The 17,252-nt window shown below is 43.2% G+C and overlaps 1 protein-coding gene across 1 annotated transcript in view; it reads right to left on the bottom strand.

The window, feature by feature from the left end:
- Positions 1–13,897, bottom strand: part of LOC146813308 (olfactory receptor 8D2-like) — an 85,019-nt gene extending 71,122 nt beyond the window's left edge. Inside the window, exon 1 of the mRNA XM_085615373.1 lies at positions 13,724–13,897. Coding sequence (XP_085471499.1) covers positions 13,724–13,897 — 174 coding nt within the window. The remainder of the gene's footprint in view (positions 1–13,723) is intronic.
- Between the last annotated feature and the right edge of the window lie 3,355 nt (positions 13,898–17,252).

Raw genomic sequence — 17,252 nt, 5'->3', positions numbered from 1 at the left:
GGGCTAACTAGCCCACCAGGTGCTTCCAGTAAGCACCACTGAGCTGCGTTGCAGAGAGGTGGTCTAGGCCGTGCCCCTTTTTACTTCTCTCTGCAATGCAGCTCTGTGGCGCTTACTAGAGGTACCTAGTGGTCTAGTTGGACCCTAGGGACCCTCAGGATTCAAGGGGACTTAATCTCCCAACTTAAAACGGCCACAGGGCGTGTTTACACAGTGGGGAAGGGAGGGGACGGGCCTGAGGTGACGTGTGCAAACACGCCCTGTGGCACGTTTTAAGAGGTAGTTTTAATCCCCTGCCCTATTAAATACTAGGGGCTTACAGAGGAGGACATGCTAATCACAGGGGGACCCCAACGCATAGTGTTCCCTAGTGTATGTAGGTGTTTTCACTGTATTCTGAGTGTCTTTTAACATAGCACTGGCTCTAGGACTGGTTAGTCAGACTCAGTTACCACCAGTATCCGTCTGAAAAAGTTGAGGGTACAGGATGATTTTGCAACAAGGCTTCTTTCTGCTCTTCTGTTTGTTCTTTCTGCACGTTATCCTTCTTCCTGCACTTTTCTTCGTCTTTGAGGACTTCTGTTGCTTCTTTCTGCATTTCTTTTTGTTCTTTCTGTGCGTTTTTTCTTCTTTCTTCACATGTCCTATCTCTGTAGGCATATTTAGAAATTAGCATTTAAAAAACCTTTGAAATTCACTGAAAAAACCATAGGTGTCAGACACGTTATAGTTAGGAATTTGCATTTAAAAAACCTTAGAAATTCACTGAAAAAACCATAGGTTTCAGGGGCGTTATAGTTAGCTGGACTTTTCACTCGAACACAACCATTGAAATTCCCCCGTTATAGTTAGTTCAGCTAACTATAACTCGCGCGCCCGCAATGCACTGCTGATGATGTCACATATTACATCACTCATGACATGGTCAGTGACATCACTCATGACATCACTCATGACATCTCAACTGACATCACTGATGACATCACTGATGACATCATCCTTGTGATAGAGTGGCAGACCTCCTCTCCCCCTAATATAACCTTTGATACACACATTCAAAAATAGAAACTAAAATTTTCAAAACAATGGACATACCAATACCAGTTACAACAACCTTTTCAGTAATTCTAAGATCCACATACACATCCACTCATTCACCAACAGTCCTATACAGTCACTCATACATGTACTCACTCATCATATGTACTCATACACCTATACATCCTGTTACACAACGCCACTCATCCATAGAGTTACTCGCACACATAGTCACTCATGCTAATAAAGAATCAAACATCCATTTACTTGCATATACAGTTATACACACACCACCACACTTACTTCTACAGAAACTTACACATACTTAGTCTTTTAAACAATCACTTATAGAAACACATACTTATTCATACAGGAACTCTTTCAATCTCTCACTCTCACATATACTCACTTATATACACCAACAGTCCATATTCTAGTTTAAAACATATGTAGTTACTCATAAAGACACTATTGAGACAGTCATTCACTCACTAACACACCGTGCACACACTCATCCACCCATACAGTCCTGCACACATGCTGTCTTCAACACATACAAACAGTGAGTCACTCATTCATGCACCTATTCACTACGTAATACCCCCCACCGAACCATACAGACACTCAGACACTCATACTGATACTCAAAAAAACAACTAATAACCTATATAGACACTCATGTAGCTGCTCACCAACCCATGCAGCCACTTATACACAAAGTGAGAGACTGATACAGATATTTACATATTTAAACATTACTCACTAAGCCATGTATTCACTAAGATACACTTAATCAGTCAGTTATACAATCAATTTTTCAAAAACAAATCATCCATTTAGACACTTATATACCCATTTATTCTTCCATCGACCTTGAGATATACATATATAAAACATATGTAATTTTCAGAAAAACACACATTCACTGGATGATGTCATCAGTGATGTCATTTGAGATGTCATCAGTGATGTCATGAGTGATGTCACTGACCATGTCACGAATGATGTAATATGTGACGTCATCAGCAGTGCATTGCGGGCGCGCGAGTTATAGTTAGCTGAACTATTTATAACGGGGGAATTTCAATGGTTGTGTACGAGTGAAAAGTCCAGCTAACTATAACGCCCCTGAAACCTATGGTTTTTTCAGTGAATATATATATATATATATATATTCCACATCTGATCCAATCTGAATAAAGAGAAGATTTTAAAAGCATCTTTGGCCATTCAATCATACTTCCTGGTTATTCAAATATACAGTTGTTGTGTGGTGCACCCGATGAACTTTGTTTATCTCCACAGTGAACTCAACTTTCGCCTGTAAGACCAAAACAACCCCTGCTCTACAGAACTCCTCAAAAACGTGAGCAACATCAGACTCATCCAACTCGTCTCAGATCCACCGTCTTCACCAGAAGTGACTCCACCACACTGCTCACATGGACCAGCTACTCCATATTACACTTATAGAACACCACACCGCAGGTCAACACCCATATCAGGTTCAGCACTCCAAGACAAAATCATGGAAGCAGGTTGGCTCCACTCCCTCAGTCAGGATCACTGTAGTCCCACAGACAACATTGACAAGGAATCAACAACTTCAACAACTGGATCAAAAACTGCACGGACTCCCTTCAAGCATAGTAGATCAAACAAGCAGACCAGCTGGTATACATAAGACTTCTGAGACATCAAACAATACTGTAAACAGTTTGAAACGAATTAGAGAGACAGCCAAGTCACCACTGACAGAACTTCCTACAAGGCTGCGCCCAGATGCTATTACCAGTAAATAAGAGGCACCAAGAAAAAAACACTAGTGGCTCGCATCGAAGGAAGATTCAACAGATGCAAGGACATCTTGATTTATCAAGGATTTCGCCTCACCTTCAGCCACTGTCAACATTGCTACCTACCAACAACTCTGCAACAATCTATCCATCTTCTTCCACAGCAAAATTGCAAAAATCAACAGCAACTTCGCACACCAACCCAACCCCAGAGAATTTATTGCTAACCTACCCACCACCAACCACGACACCCACCTGACAAAATGGACAACCCTGACCAAAATGAACACCGCAGCAATCATGCCGACCATCCACTCAGGACCCCCAACAGACTCTTACCCCACCACATGTACAACCTGGGAACATCACCAATCAGCACCACTCTGATCCACATGATCAACACCTCCATCACATCTGCCAGTTTCCCGGATGAACGGTAATGAAAATCATCACCCTCCTCAAGAAGTCCAGAGCCGATGAATCAACTGAGCAACTTCCCGCCCATCTGTGTGCTCCCCTACCCAGCCAAAATGATTGAGAAGGCTATCAACTAGCAATTCACAACCCACCTCGAACTTCACCATCTTCTAGACAACACTCAATCAGAATTCAGAAAGAACCATAGGACCAAAATAGCACTCATTGCAGCCACTAACAGCAATTGAATCATTTGAGATGGAGGAGAAAAAGTAGACCTCATCCTACTCGGCCTCTCCTCTGTCCTTGACACTGTCTTCCATAAGGACCTTATAAGAAGATTCCACAAGACTGGCATCCAAGGATGCACTCTCTAATTGATCTCTTCCTTCCTCACGAGCCCAAAGGGTCATAGGGTCAGGATGCCACCCTTCACAGACCAGGGATCGTCCCTGAGCACCACCCTTTTCAACATATAAATGACACCACTTACCAACATCATCTAATACATGACATCACCATCAACTCCTATGCTGATGACACCCAACTCATCCTCTCCCTGATGGACAAGTCAATCACCACCAGAACCAACTTCACCAACTACTTGACCATGGTAGCAGACTGGATGTAAACCAACTGCCTGAAGCTCAACTCTGACAAAATAGGTGTACTGTACTGGTCTTTGACAACAAGACCTATCCAAACAATTCCACCTGGTGGCCGTTGGAGCTAGGACCAACACCACACCCACAGAACATGCAATTTAGGGATCTTACTAGCACCTCCTGTTTCTACATCCCACACATGCTGCTGAAGATCTACAAATGGTTGCCTTAGAACACCAGACTGACCATCACACTATCACATCTCCAGCAGGCTGGACTGTGGCAACACTCTCTATTCTACAATCTGCAGCCAACTCCTAACAATCCAGAACACCACTGCTAGACTCATAATCAACCTCCCATCCAGTACTCACATCACACTGTTCACAAGTACAGCCAATACAAACTTCTCAAGGTCACATACAAAGCCCTACAGAACACAGGACCAGAATACCTGAGCAGCTGCCTACACTTCCACCAACCCCCCAGACACCTGCACTCATTCCCCACATCATCAAAAGCAAAACTAGAGGTTGTTCATTCTCCTACATTCCACCCAAGACATGGAAGAACCTTCCTGAACACATCAGAGCCTCCTCCTCTGAAACTGAAGACCTGGCTCTTTGTGTAAGCACCTTGGGGACCACAAACCTGCCCAAGCTCTTGGATGTCCTCTTGGGTGATTAGTGTGGTATTCAATTGTATACCATGCAAGTATGGGTACCCACAAATTCAGAGATGTACCAATAACCACTGCTCCTGAACTCCATATCTGGTGTCCATTTCGAAAATACACAGGTTTCCTTGATACCCTTTTTTTCACTCTTTATATTATGTTATTTGAATTGCCCTGTATCCTTAACACAATGAAAAATCATTGTAAGGCGCTGTTCAGTATTTGGCTTTGGGTACCTTATGTTCTTGAAAAACCTAAAAACCCTATATATCTCTGCAATCAGAAAATTCTAGAGGATATAATGGTATATTGCTTGTGTAAAGTGCCCATTTTGACAAGAAGTTACAAATGAAAATTTAGCACAAATAAATGTTTTTTCTTTCTCATTTTCATTTTTTTTTTACATTTCAACAGATAGTTTCTTTGGGAAAACCTTCAGGGATGTACACAAATGACCCCTTGACAAATTTGATATATTGTCTACTTTTCTGAAATCTATAGCTATTCAGAATTACCCATGAGTTTCACAGCAGTTTCTACCACAAACTGGAAGTAGGTTGAAGGCACTTAAATTCGGAGAAATTAGCTACCTCTTTAAAAAATGCCATAGGTGTGGAAAAAAAGGGTTTTTTGAAATAGCTCTTCATGTTCCTCAAAGCCTTCATGCTAGCGACTTTAGCACAGCTAACCTTTTGTTGATGCCAATTTTTAGAGGGAAAAACAGGGGCTTTTTTGCGGAGCACATTTGTCCTATTTTTCCCCCAAAAAACAAAAAAATATTTTCTTAGTCTCCTCCAGGGGAATCCACAAACCCTGGGTACCTTTCTAATCCCCAGGATGGTGGAAAAAAGAATGCAAATTTGGTGTGGATACCTCGTGTAATTAAAGTTATGGAGGCCTAAGAGCAAACTACCCTAAACATCCAAAAAGGGGCTTAGAATTCTAGGAGAAAAGGTCTAACACTTCTTTGTTTACTTCACACATGCATTAGTCATCTTTTTCAAGCAATGATTTGACCCAATCTCGACAAAGTTTTGGTTATGGATCCCTCCCTCATAGCTACACCTGCTGTTGGGAAACATCGTTTACATCGCATTCAGTACACCGTGATGCTGTTACATCGTGGTCGTTACAAGGAACGCATTTAACCACGCGATGCCATTACAATGCAAGTCTTTACATCGACTTGCACTAGATGGCGTGCTAAAATTACAAATAGTGTAGTTTACTATCCAAACACCTTCCCTACTGTTAAGTGGACTGGAGTTGGAATAGTAAATTACGCTTTTCTAATGTTAGCACGCCATCTAGCGCAAGTCGATGTAAAGGCTTGCGTTGTAATGGCATAGCGTAGTAACATCGCAGTCTTTGTAACGACCGCGATGTAACTGCACGCGTTGTAATGACTCGCGCTGTTACGTCATTCATCCCTGCTGTTTTGTGTGGTGTGATCAAATATGACCATATTTGTTGCTTCAATAACTATCCCACAGGTGCTCCAACAGCTACCACCATTTGTACACCCTCTTTGAAGAATCTATTTATTCACTCAACCAAAGCATTTTAAGTTAGAGAATATAACACCACCCATAAATGTTTAATGAGATAAAAATAATCAATCAATCAAACAACTTTATTCGGTTTCAGCATATAAAACCATAGTTTCATAAAATAATGACACAATTAAGCAACATTCAGTTGCATTCTACAAGAGTCCACATTGGTTTAAAACCTAAGGTGCAGAGTTAATTATGTATACCCTTGACCCTCAGCTAATAAATGTTTAACAGATTAAAAGACTGGGTCCCAATGCCTTTTCTAGAGTATATATATCGATAGGGTTGATGTAGACCCAGACCAATACTGACATTTTAATCAAAGCAAGCCCTGGCCTTCATAGCAGATTTTAGGTAGCTGACAAAAAAAAATGCATTCATCATGCAACAGTTGTAAAATGAGAGCTGGACGGGCCTGTATAAATTAATCCTCTTTAAAATCGGGACAATAAAAGTTTTCCGGGGACTTCATAAAATGTACAGAGTAATGTGATGTGTAGCAGATCCTGTAGAGACTTACCATCACAGCCACAGGCTACTAACAACTGGACTCTGCTGCAACCCCTAGGTATGGCCAATAAAAAATGGAAAACATCCAGGCAAAACCTGGTTAATAAAAACTGTTCATAAATACAAAAAAAACAGGAGATAGGGCTCAGCTAATGGAGCTGTTTTCAACATTAAAAATTTACGGATGCTAGGTTTCCTCAATTTTAGCTCTTCCCTCTCAAGTTTCCTTAGACTGCTAAAAGACTCCCTTATTATCCCAACATCCTTTTTAGTTACTAGTTCAGGGTTAGTGTACAGTTCAGCTCTTCCTAACCTTACAAAACTGCTCTTGATATATCTGAGCCATGGTATGTGGAGGGCATGATCAAGGGTCATACACTCTTTTTTAATCAGGTGACTCAGCAGGGATCCCTCACTCAATCAGGTTTTCATCCAGAAGGTTAAGGGGTAAAGGGCCAATGTGTCAATTAAATAGGGCACCCCCAGTTCTTCATGTACCACTATATTAGAAGTGCCGCAAGGAATGCATTCTCAACTATTTGTAGATCATCTGTGACAACATGCCCCCATATTTCGCTACCATAAGAGGCTGTGGGGACACTCTTGGCCTGGTAGATCTTTAAAAGTGCTGCAATGGGTACGAAAAAACATCAGTGTGGGGTACTTTGACAGAACCATCCCTAAATTGAAAGGATTTTTTTGGGTGAGTGCCCACCTGCATAACATAATAATTAGAGTAATTTATGGATAGATCCCAGTCCGACATAAAGGGGGAAAATGCATTAAGCAGGGTTTGTAGCCCCCTAGCAGTCCTGGATATAAGGACCACATCATCCGCGTATAGAAGGACTGGGAAACCACTCCTGCCAACCTGCGGATAATCTACCCCCGTTAACAATAGGGCTTTATCTAAATCGTTAATGTATAAATTAAACAAGAAGGGTGCTAAGATCTCCTTATGTCAAAATTGCGTGATACTCCTAAAACCTAACTCCTATCCTGCGAAAATCTGACGTGGGCCCTGGTTTTACAATGAAGATCTTCTAAAAAATAAAAGATGTTCCTGTCTACCCTGATATCTATCATGGACTGCCATAGTTTGGTCCTGTTCACACTATCAAACGCGGAAGACAGATCCATGAATGCTAAATAAATAGTGCCTGGACGGGCAACCGTATATTTGTTAAGAATCATGGTCAGGTTAAGGCACTAGGCCACCGTGGCTCGACCTGGGCGAAACCCATACTGAACTTCTGATAACATGTCTTGTTCCACTGCCCAGCTGGTTAACCTATCTAGAAGAGAACGGCCCACAACCTTAACCACCGAGTCCAATAATGACAGTGTGTACTGTCGCGAGCACCCTTTTTAAAAACTGGCACTATGGTCGAGGTAGCCCAGGACTCAGGGCATCCTGTCCTTGCCACAGCATTGGCTACTGCAGCCAGGACCGGAGCCCAAAAAGTTGGATCTGATTTGAAGAGATCCAGAGGAATACCGTCGGGTCCTGGGGCTTTATTACTTCTCAACCCGACAATGCCCTCCTTGATCTCTTCTCTAATAAAGGCCAAATCAAAGGTGACTGCCTCAAAGTTTGGCAGGTGGTTATGCTCCATGGGGCTCTCAAACATAGATTCAAAATGGAGCACCCACTCATCCTCTGTTATATGTGCACCTACTGCACTGCCTTCATCATGATTTATAAAGGGACTATTAATGATGCTCCAAAATCTAGAGCTATTCCTCAGCATACTAGCCTCAATTAACCGTTTCCAAGGTTCTTCCTTCAAAGTGGTCTTACGTCTGGCCTGTGCCAATTTGTAGTCTCTACGACATGATCTGACCAGGGTCTGATTTCTTGGATTACTGCTTAAGGCTTCCCACAGCTTTCTGGCTGCCTGAGAACGAGAGAAATCAAACCATCTAGGGGTCTGAATAGCTGGGCATCAGGCCAGGATACTTAGGAGATAACTTACTATAAACAAGATGGTATTAAAGGCACTGAGAGCCTACCCCAGCTCACTGGCACATACATCTTTTACTGACTTGTAAAACACGTCTGGGGAGATCTGCAACCACTTTAATCGCCTTCTACCATCTGTAGATCTCAATGACCCCGTTTGCCCAGCTCCTCTTTTGGGCAACAGTAGGGGTAAACGGAGTTCCACAAGCAGGGGACTAAGATCACTAAGGGCGCTTGCTTGTATCTTGAATCCTGAAAATAAAGCTCATGCAGACGAAGAAATTAGTATGAAATCGATGAGTGAGCCACCACCTCCCACTTTGAATGAGGGAACGACAACCTTACTGCAGGGGTCACATAATGAGAAAAGAGATATTAAGTCAAATTCGTAGAGGAGATTGTTCAAACTATCCCCCTGTGAGGAGTGTTCAAAATGAAATCCCCTCACACGTGGACACCCTAGATCAACTAACGTGACTGCCCTGGGGTCTCCACATGAGTGGATGTTGAAGTCCCCAGCAATCATGAGGTTTAGGAAAACAGCATTATAGTGTTGCCTTATAAAGTAACCTATCATGGTGGTATTACACCCACCCATGGAACATGAATGCGAATTATAAAAATTGATAAGACCCAATTTCTTCGACTCCTTTCTTAGTACCAAAGACTGTATACACGAACTCAGAGTGGGCAGGACTTCTATCTTACATTCCACCGCTAGGGAAATATAAATTGCAAGACCACCCTTTGGTCTGCCAGTCGGAGAGGTGGAAGCTAGGACGAAGAAGGACTTATACCCTTAAAAAAAAAAGTTACAATCCACCAGCCGTGTTTCCTGCAAGCATATCACACAAAATTGCTTCACAGATGCAATCCACAATGGGTCAGAAAACTTGTTGGCAAGTCCTGTGACATTCCAGGATATAAAATCATTATCACGTTTCCCCTGACACCCTTAACTTTGCCGTGAAGAATCCCACTGGTCATTGGATTTCACTGAGTCTGTGGGAGGGGGGCCACCAAGTCAATCACAGTCATCCATCCCAGCCAAGGAGGTAAAGCGGTTTGACAGTTCCAGAGCGGGTGGGCCAAAATCTTGTTATCCTAAAGGTAACTGGTTCAGGTGGACCTTAGTGGAAGGCATATTTGAGTGAATACACCTGGTGGATTGATCTAATGGCAATGGTCTGTTAAATGAAGACATGTTAATGTTATTCACAAGGTTGAATCCTGGTGACTTTGGTTTATAAAAGAAGCCAAGGGGTAAAGCCATGATGGTCGACTTATGGCCAAAAGGAGCAGAGTGCAAGTCTGTGACTAGAATCCTTTCCTCAATATTAGGCCTGTTAAAATTTATGATGACACAGTCACCCTTGCAGGATTTGAAAGAACTGCCGATCCAGTTGACCCTTCGCACCATGTTTATATTTTTTTCCACCCTCAATCCTAAGGTGGTGTTGTGCGATAACCAATGTAAGACGTTGTTCTTTAATTGGAAAAAGTCCTCCTTGGTGCCCTGGGGGAGAGTTGGCGCATTCCCCAGTATCACAACATAGGGAGTTGATTCAGCTGGCAAGTGAATAACCGAAAAATTCTGACCAGGGGCCTCAACTCCTGCCTGTAAAAGCCACTCAGGTAGACGATTCTCTGAGGCTGAATAAATCCGACTGGCCAACCTATCCCCATAACAGTTGTTAACACCCTGAGTGAACACTGGGTGACTTACGGGTACCTGTCCCCCTAGGAGATGTAATTGTCCCCTGATATTTGCGGGTGGGTCTATTGGGATAGAATTATCCGAGGTTAGAGAAACCAGTGGGGGACCTGGCTCTGGATTTGAAACTGCCCCTCTTGTTGGTACATAGGGCTTAAATTCAGCTATGCCCTTTTCAATTAAGTTCAAGTATTGGATTAAAGAATCTAGTTTGGAGTCCAATAGGGTCTTCATAGACTCCTGAAAAGCTTCTAATGCGCCCATCAAATATGCCATGTTTGAGTAGTTGACTCATGAGATATCAGGTTTGGTCTTGATCTTTTGGCCTTACCCCCCGTAGTTTGGGTTTTTCTTTTTTTGCCTGTCCCTGAGCTGCCCAGGACAGCCACTATTGAACTCCCTCGTGTTAAAGGACCACCGATTTTTAAATTTTCCGGGTGATTGCTGGAATTGACTGCTGCATGCTCTAGATTTGAAAATGTTTTGTCATCCCCCTGGTTTGGTAATTATAATGTCCGGAGAAAGAGATAGCTGCTGAGCTGTTGGATGGCTGTTTTTCCCTCAACACTAGCCAAAGACGATTGTGTATCTCCGCGCATGAGGGAGGGAGCTATGACAGGGGACCTGGAAAGGAATCGGTTAACCAACTCAATCTCCTTATCCAAAACTGCTGCGGCTCGCTGGAGATATGAGTCCATGGTTACCACTGGAGCTGTGGTACCAGCCGGGACCCTCCCAGGGGCTAGGGTCGCCTTGCGCCTCACCATAATAAGACAAGGTTAATGCGCTTATTAACAGATCTCTAGCCCGGAAGCTGGTGATTTATATATGTGATTCACTTGTGTAACTTATTTAAATTGAGTTAAATTAAAAGGATATCACCAGAATATCAAAATTCCCAGACCCACAGCTTGTGGACACCCTATGGCGTGCTTGATACAATATCAGTACAGTCCAAGATGGGACAAATGTCCTTCCTACCTACTCCTAATATGCTGCAACTGCCACAGACGAACAGACTGTGAGATGCTCAGTAGCATTGAATCAGAGCGCACAGGCGTTGTCGGGGAGGGATGTTAATAAATGTCCAAAGATGAACCAAGGGGGTAGGCCTAGACCAGCCTCCCAGCGTAAAATATCATCATACACGGCACTGAGCCGCTAATGGTGCTGAGAATCAAAGTCCTGTCCTGGCCCCCGCACTCCGTGTCGATATGGCGGCAACAAGTGGATTCAAAGCAGAACGGGCGTCCTCAGCCGGTTTTGAAGCACCTCCATGCGTGAAACACCATTGTACGTGCAGTGAGCCGCTAAGGGTGCTGGGAATTGAAGTCCTGTCCAGGCCCATGCCCTCGGTGGTGATTTGGCAGCAACAACAACTGGATTCAAAGTAGAATGGACATCCTGCTCTGCGGGAGCCCTCAGTGGGTTTTGAACCACCTCCAGGCCTGAAATATCATCGTACGCGGCAGTCAGCCTCTAAGGGTGCTGGGAACTGAAGTCCTGTTCGGGCCCCCGCATTGATTTGGCGGCAACAACAAGTGGATTCAAAGTAGAACAGGTGTAAAAATAAATAAAAGGCTTCATTTGTGATGGAGTGAAATGTGTGCTGTCTGTAACTAACTCCTTTTGCAGTGCCTCAATTGCAAATATACCAATTCAGAAACTCAAATATTTGATCACTGAAGTAATAATGGGCACAGATGCAAATTGAAATTGACACATTTTGAAAGTATATCCAACACCAGTTTACACCAAATATCATCTGGTGAAGGAACAAAGTGTATATGAGTATGACTTGTCCTCCAATGTTTGTTTGAAAGTAAATATGTTTGACAGGAAGCTGTCCACTTATTTACCGGTGAGTCTAAGGGTGGCCATCAAACATGCTGCTGAAGATTCTTACATGTTCCACCGACACCAAGATGTCCCTCATGAGCAGCCTGTATTACAAATGTATGCAGTGATACTGGTGAAACATATACTTCTTTACGCATCAATATTCCCCTACAGATAGCTCACAGCTACCTTGTGCAAAAGGTTTCAAAGTGGAGTCTAATGCTCTTTCATTTGGCCATCCTTTAGCACCAAAGTTTTTCACAGCCTGCAAAACAGAATATTTTTCAATTGCTTGCATCAAATCCTAGCTGAGGCAATTCCTATGGATTCCTGAATGTCCTCAATCACACTGCACACAGCACACTCTACCTTATCCAAACAATCGTCTTGATCCACCAACTCTAGGGGTATTCTTGATAAACAATATGCCCTGGTATTTTAATAAATTAAATCCCTGTTGACTCAACAACAATCTGACTAACCTCGCCGAAGCTTTCCCTGAATCATTGCCATATAACATATGAATTAAATGTTTGTGATCTATAAATACATCATATTGAGAACTCATTCAAAATGTTTGACATTTTTCAATAGCCCAACAACAAGCTAATACTTCCCGTTCAATGGTACTATAGTTTTTTTTATGGTGGTTTAAGACAACTAAAGGCGAAAGCTACAGCTTGTACTTCATGATCAATCCACTTTGATAAAACCGCATTCAAACCTTCCGCTCTAGCATCAGCTGTGAAGAAACATTTTTTTCCTGCTATAAAAGGTGAAAGTCATGTTGCAGAAATAATCAAGTGGTTAATGATATCAAGAGCTTCATTAACTGTATCACTCCAGTCAAACATCCCAGCTATTTTTAAAAGGTTGTTCAGTAATCAAACCACAGAGGCATACACTTGAATAAATCAAGAGCAATAATCACTCAAGCCTAGAAAAGATTTCAATGTATCTTTGTCTTTGGGGGGGACTTACTTCCTGTATAGCTTGTATGAGTAGAAATTTAGGTTTGATACCTCTTGGTGTTATGCGCTGACCTAAATACATGGACATCATTTAGGGGTCACCAGGGGGGCGCAGTTTCACCCCCCACCTTGCCCCTTGCTACCACTTGCTACCCCTGGCACTACCCTTGTGACCCCTGGGCTAGGGGAGCGCATTAGCTATTCAATACAAACAGATCTTGCAGCCCTGTGTATGTTAGCACCGTGTTTTATGAAAGCAGCCCCTCTTGTGCTCATTAAAAGTTTATATAAAACTATATCTGCGTCCAGCAAACAACAGTGGCACTAGCAGAAAAACACCAGGCAGGGAAATACAATAAACATGCTTTTAATTTTTACCTATATTTATTATCATAGCCTAATTCAAAAGAAAAGCAGCATTTTTGGGCCCACTAAGCATTTAAGGTGTAAAGTCATGCACACAGATCATATGAGAACATTTCTTTCAATTCTCTCCCCAAATATTTTGCTCACCCGGTTCTTTACTGGCGCAGGTGCATTTGTTAAAAAATTGCACCAGTCTAGGAAGGCTCTGCCAGTGGGCGTGTGCTGCCGTCTTCCGGGGGTCATGTAACCCAGTTTACTGAAGGAAGACCCACCCAGATGAAAGGCTGTACTGTGCCTCTGGACAGCCCAGAGAGAGTCATATAAGGGATAACACGGAACCAGCTGTGCTCCAGTCCACCCAGTGTCTTCGCAGTGTGCTCCCAGCTGCTGCTCAGTGAGAGAATGGCCACAGCCTTGAACTGGAACCCAGGTGAATAGAGGACCATATTAGGAAGGGTCAATCTGAGGTCTACAAAACATAAGTAGCTGTTAGCCTTCTGTGGTCTGGAACCTCAGTGGTTTAATCTTGTACGGCATAAATTACAGCTACACACTTGGATCATGCCAGGGTGTTATATGGCCATTAGGGTCAATGTCGACATTGCTAAGTTATCTTGAGCTCTGCTGCCATGATGCTGCTTTTGCACACGATACTACATGACTTTATTTTGCAAGACTGTTTGTGCCTTTCACATGAGAACCATCTGCTTTCTGCGTTCTCTGCCTGTTCCTCGAGTTTTGTCTGAACAGGATGTGCAAGGTCAATATACATTGCCCCTTGTAATTCTGTTCTGGTCAGTTCCTAGCACCTAGACAAAACATGCTAAACACAGCTGCACTGCTGGAAACTCGTGCTTTAATATTACAAGGATGCATGTTGTTCAAACACACACTTGGAGAGGGACTTTTCCAAGGAGAAGAGCTATGCTATTCTTATGATGTAAAACTTACATCTAGGCACGAAGGTATGAGGTCTGCTGACAAAGCCCAGAGATCTTCTTTTATATAATAAACTTCACCTTACCAAGTGGAGGGTGTTTAGGCCTTATAGTCCTTTTTCCACTATCTGTATATGATGACATCTCCTTTATATTCTATGGAATTGTAACAATGCTAACTGTGTTAGGTTTATGCATTTTACTGCTGGTAGTGCATTATAGAGCACAATAGTTAAAATAAAGAGTTTGAACTATAACCGTGACTCTGACAATTCTTATTGTGGACGAGTATGTGTTAGTGAGCTAAAGGGTATGTCTTGCTACCGCGTTTCCTGAGAGAGTTAGGAGTGTTGTGTTCTGGGTTGTCTAATTATTTGTAGCTTCGTGAATATGTAGGAGAACGAATGAGACACTGAAGCTAGTCTGTTTTGGGATTTTGGGTACTGTGGTGGTAGGAAGGTATAACCCCTATACACCTCGGTCCTGTCTTCCTGCGCATAGTTCTGTGTATGTGCAGAATCCCCGCAACATGGCGCCGCCAATGTTTGGTCTGGTTCTTATCTGCGAGACTCCTGCGTAGTGCTTATGCTTGTCCAGAAAAACCTCACTTCTGTTTCCAGAGATGGTTGTGACAGTGTAGCCTCCTATATTGTGATTTATCATAAGTTTTTCAGGCTTGAATTTGAAAAGGTCTCCCTCTTTCTTATTAACCTGTTATTGCGCTCCCACGCATAGGTTGTTATTCTCTACTACTGATTATGGTGGTTGCCATTGCTCCTCCTAATTGTGCACCAGTCAAAGCTTATTTGACTCAATATGGAGTCCCTGATGCAGGTGTTGCTCTTATTTTTGTTGTGGAAGTGGATGCAGCGTTCGGCTTAGAGGTATTTTATTCGTGGGTCACCTTTCTGCCAGTCGATGAAACCTATAATTTATTTCACAACTATACTGCCCTCCGCGGTACCCCGGGAATATAGACCTTATAGATCATTTGAAGTTCCGTTAACGGTTTGTCAACACCAAATATGGTTTAATGGCACCCTTCCTCACCCTCTTATGCCGGTCCGTTTAGGCCCCTTATCAATAGATTGGGCCACATGGCTCATTTTGGCAGGTTATACCCCACACCCAAATTATTTTAATGATACAGTTTCAGAGCTACACGTATTGCATACTGCGTTAATACGTATACATAAAGCTGTTATTCAGTTCATGTCGCGCAACTTCCAGGTGGGACCACCTGTCGTTGCTGCTCAACCACCTGCACCTGGTGTTGTAATCATCAGTCCCTTAATGATTAATTATGTGATGGGCAAGCATTCGCAAAATAAGTGTGAACTTCCTTATTGGCTTGCTGAAAAGTTTGGACAACTGGACGCTGTTTCTCCAAATAACACGCTTGTGGAGAAATACAGGATATTGACCATGAGTCTGCCTAAAGGCCTACTTCCCGAATTAGCTGATTGTAACACTTTGGGTAGAGTGTTTGCAGCGGTGTATTCGATGTGTTTCAGCACCCCCTCATTGACCGTTCTCCCTTCCCAGATAAAACGTGTTCAAGATGAACATGGGGTCGAGGCGGCCCTGGAGTTGGGAATGAGACTAGTGGGAGCGTTCGACATTGTTTGCGATTTGATCCTTGCTAATGTTAAGGGTGATGCTGTGAGCTTACAAGTGGCGCAATGCTTGGAGGCTTTGGCTGACGTGGACAAACAGCACAAATTCCCAAAGATTATTGCCAAAGATTATAAAACCTTAGGGCACAATAGTCTGGGAATTAAGACTTTTACCCAACCACAAACTCAGGCTCAAACTCAACAAAAAGCCCAGACAGATAAAGATGGGCGCCCGTTCTTTCCTAAAAGGAACTGGAAACATAAAAAACAGGGGCAGCAACAACAGAGGCAGGGTTCGCGTGCTGGTTCACCGACACCTTAGTCTTCTGAGCGTACTTATGAATTGCGCGACCACGCAAAAATTGAGACTCCTGATAGAGTTTAAGTCGGTGTCCCGTGCTCTCCTCGTTATTTACAGGACACATTGAACTCTCAAGTCGGTGGTGGGGAACGCCAGGATCGTGGCAAAGGTCCGACCACACAACAAGTTTGACGTCAAAGCTAAACAAGATGATCTGCCTCGTTTTAGACCCCCGTATCAGAAGAAAAAAGTTGCTGCTTTAACAGCGAAGTATGGCTCAGCTGGTGAAAAAACGGCTTTTAGATTGGACATGGGCGGTGACTCAGCTCGACAGCGCAGCGGAGGTTACCATAGTGCGGAAGGCACTGCGTCCCTTTCTGGAGGCGAGAGCAACTGATACATTCATTACAGTAGAAACAGCAGATACACGAGTTGCTCCCCCCACGGATGGACTCTATGAAATTGTCTTTCAAATTGAAGGAGCTATACAGCGTACACGCACAGCGATTTTCTGGGATAATCTCACCTCTTCATATGACCTTTCGTTGGCCCAGGCAGATTGGCCTCCACCATTTGTGCTAGCCACTTCGTGGTACTTCCAAGTTTTTCATTTTAGGTCCCTGAGGAACATGCAAAGGCTTACGCATTTGAATGGGCTTTGGCCCTTGCCCTGGCGGTGTACCATAATCAGGTGGGCTGGGATAGAGAGTCATTGGCACATGAGATACCATTACGGTCTATGCCACAGCCACAGCCACAATATATATAAAAGTAAGTAAGTGACATATTTATAAGGCGTCTTGGCGCTAGGAGTGACGTGTTGCAATTGCCCAGGCTCGACCGAAGTTTATTGAGGGGGGAAAAGCCAGGTCTTGACCATTTTCCAAAAGAGAAGCCTGTTGGACTGTAGCCTAATAATAATCGGTAGCTTGCTCCACAATTTGGT

Source organism: Triturus cristatus, chromosome 7 (genome assembly GCF_964204655.1).
Source record: "Triturus cristatus chromosome 7, aTriCri1.1, whole genome shotgun sequence".
Taxonomy (NCBI): domain Eukaryota; kingdom Metazoa; phylum Chordata; class Amphibia; order Caudata; family Salamandridae; genus Triturus; species Triturus cristatus.
Note: the sequence above shows the minus strand (reverse complement) of the source record. Positions and strands in the feature narration are given on the sequence as shown.